Source organism: Metarhizium robertsii (assembly GCF_000187425.2).
Source record: "Metarhizium robertsii ARSEF 23 chromosome Unknown MAA_Scf_49, whole genome shotgun sequence".
Classification (NCBI taxonomy): Eukaryota; Fungi; Ascomycota; class Sordariomycetes; order Hypocreales; family Clavicipitaceae; genus Metarhizium; species Metarhizium robertsii.
In genome coordinates, this window is record NW_011942192.1 from 18,945 (window position 1) to 21,274 (window position 2,330).

The window sequence follows — 2,330 nt, forward strand, 5'->3', positions numbered from 1 at the left end:
GTTTGCCTAATATCCCACCGTACCAGTGCGGTAACTTTTCTTCTCACTAACGTATTGTGCATAGCGAGTGCCACACCCCACTTAGCGGAAACAACATTCCAACTTCAATCGCAATTTCTTCTATTTCTAACTATGACTAGCAAAAAGTGATGAGAATATGATTATCCTTGCCCTTCAGGCCATTGAAAATGACCCGACATTGAGTATACGAGGCGATGCAGGTATCTACTCAGTTGACTTTAGTACTCTAGCTCGCAGGAAACTCGGCCGGCCTTCTCGAGGGAATACTACGCCTAATTGTCGGAAACTTACAGACTTATGACTTAGAAGAGTCAACTATTATTCAGTATATACTTGATCTAGATCCGCGATCATTTTCTCCCGGCTTTGTTGCGTGCAAGATATGGCTAATCGACTACTTGCGGATCGCGACGCGCTTCGGTGGGACCACGATGGGCTTCAAACTTCGTCAAGCGCCACAAAGAGTTAAAGACGCGTTTTACGCGTAGATATGACTATCAGAGGGCCCTGTGCGAGATCCAAACGTCATTGTAGGGTGGGTTTAGCTTGTACGCGACACTGTTGCCAAATACGGCATCCAGGATGAAGATTCCTACAACTTTGATGAGACTGGCTTTGCAATGGGCATTATCTCAACCACCATGGTTGTAACAAGCTCAGACAGACGTGGAAGACCAACTTTAGCACAGCCAGGGAATAGAGACAGTTTTTGTAATCCAAGGCATTAATTCTGAAGGCTGGGCAATTCCGCCATTCATCAGAGTTGCGAGGCTGCATCCAGTGTTCCTAATAGGCGGTCCGTCCAGTCCAGAGGCCGCAAACTGGACCGCCTACTAGTCCAAAAGTCGTGGACTGGACCGCCTGCCTTATACGGTCCACAAAAAGCCCTTGACACCCACTGCCCATTAACCTCACTATTTGACCGGATATCATACGCCAAAAGGTTGTAACTGTGTGTTATACTCTAGTTACTTCCATTCAATTATGCCGTCCTCGTCCCATTGCCGAAGACATTGTGCAGCCCCAATTATGTTTGCCGATAGCCGATTCCTCTTCTTTGTTACCATATCGCCACATTTACTATATAGCCTCTCGTTGTCGGCTTCGATTGGCGGGATGCCATAGATCTCCAGCGCCATCCGGGATAGCCTTGGCCACCGCGATCGATGTAAAATCCAAAAGTTAACTGGATCCCTTACTCTACTAAAGGATGCATCAACTGCGCCTTGGAGCTCGTCCATTTCGTCTGGTGGTGAGGCTTGCTGTTGGGCCGGATTCTTGTACAAGTGTTCCATGGGACCATATAGATCCTCTGTCGAAGGCGACACAGGAGGATTGAGTATCTCGTCCAGGATATCATCGTCAGGCTGCTGTTCGGTTGGCTCTTCTGGAAGTTGTACGTCTTTGTAGTCCCTCCAGAGATCCTGCAGCTGTCTCTCCGCCGCCGCCGGCCACCCATCCGCTTCCCGATCGGACCACATTTGCTTTATCTTGGCAAGCCGATACTTGGGATGGAGTGCTACGGCGGCCACATACACCTCAGTATTATCAAGCTTCTTGTAATACTCATCGAGCTTCTGCCATCCGAGCTGGATGTTAAGCCTGAGATCCTCGTCCGGGTCGTGCTTATAAAGCTCAGCAAGACGCTCGAAGTGGGCTAGTAAAAACTCATAGCAAGGCAGCACCTCCCACATGCAGCCATTGCGTCCTTCCTGCGGACACCCCTCTAGCTTCTTTGTGACCAGCATTAATGGCTTTAAAATCTGCATATACCTCGTAATTGTGATCCAGTCGTCAACAGAGAGTTTATCCTCAACAATTGCGGGTTTTGTTGAAAGTTTAAGTTGTTTGTCCGGGTCCCTTCTCTTGTTTTTTTGCAATGGTTGTTCAAGCCGTGTTGTGAAAGATCGCTCTTCCTTTTCTACATATGCATCTATTGCAGCCCGGTTTTGACAGGCCGTCTCGAAGGCATAGTAATGTGAGTTCCATCGCGTATCATTTGGCCGCTTTAGTTGAGAAGGAGGGCAGCGGCGCTCATCGTCATCAAGGAGATTGTTTTGATGCTCAATCTGGAGCGCTTTGAACCCTCTTAATCGGTTCCCATCAGCATGTCTATCAGTAATCCACATGATAATATTGCGAAGCTTGCCCAGAGCGCCTTTGCGTCTCCATAACTCAAGATCTTCTCGCAGATGGCGGACACCAGCATTTTCCGTCTCAAAAGCCTTCAAATCTTTTCCATACATAATCTGCATGGCCACAAGATTCCACGCACCGTATCCTATGCTTGGTTGGATTGAAGCCGAAGA

The 2,330-nt window shown here is 48.2% G+C and overlaps 1 protein-coding gene across 1 annotated transcript; it reads right to left on the reverse strand.

The window, feature by feature from the left end:
* Positions 1 to 989: 989 nt before the first annotated feature.
* MAA_10500 (reverse transcriptase, RNaseH) lies at positions 990 to 2,276 on the reverse strand (the record flags this gene model as incomplete). The annotated part of the gene is made up of 1 exon (XM_007828498.1): positions 990 to 2,276. The coding sequence occupies one exon, from the start codon at positions 2,274 to 2,276 to the stop codon at positions 990 to 992; it is 1,287 nt and encodes a 428-aa protein (XP_007826689.1).
* Positions 2,277 to 2,330: the final 54 nt, after the last annotated feature.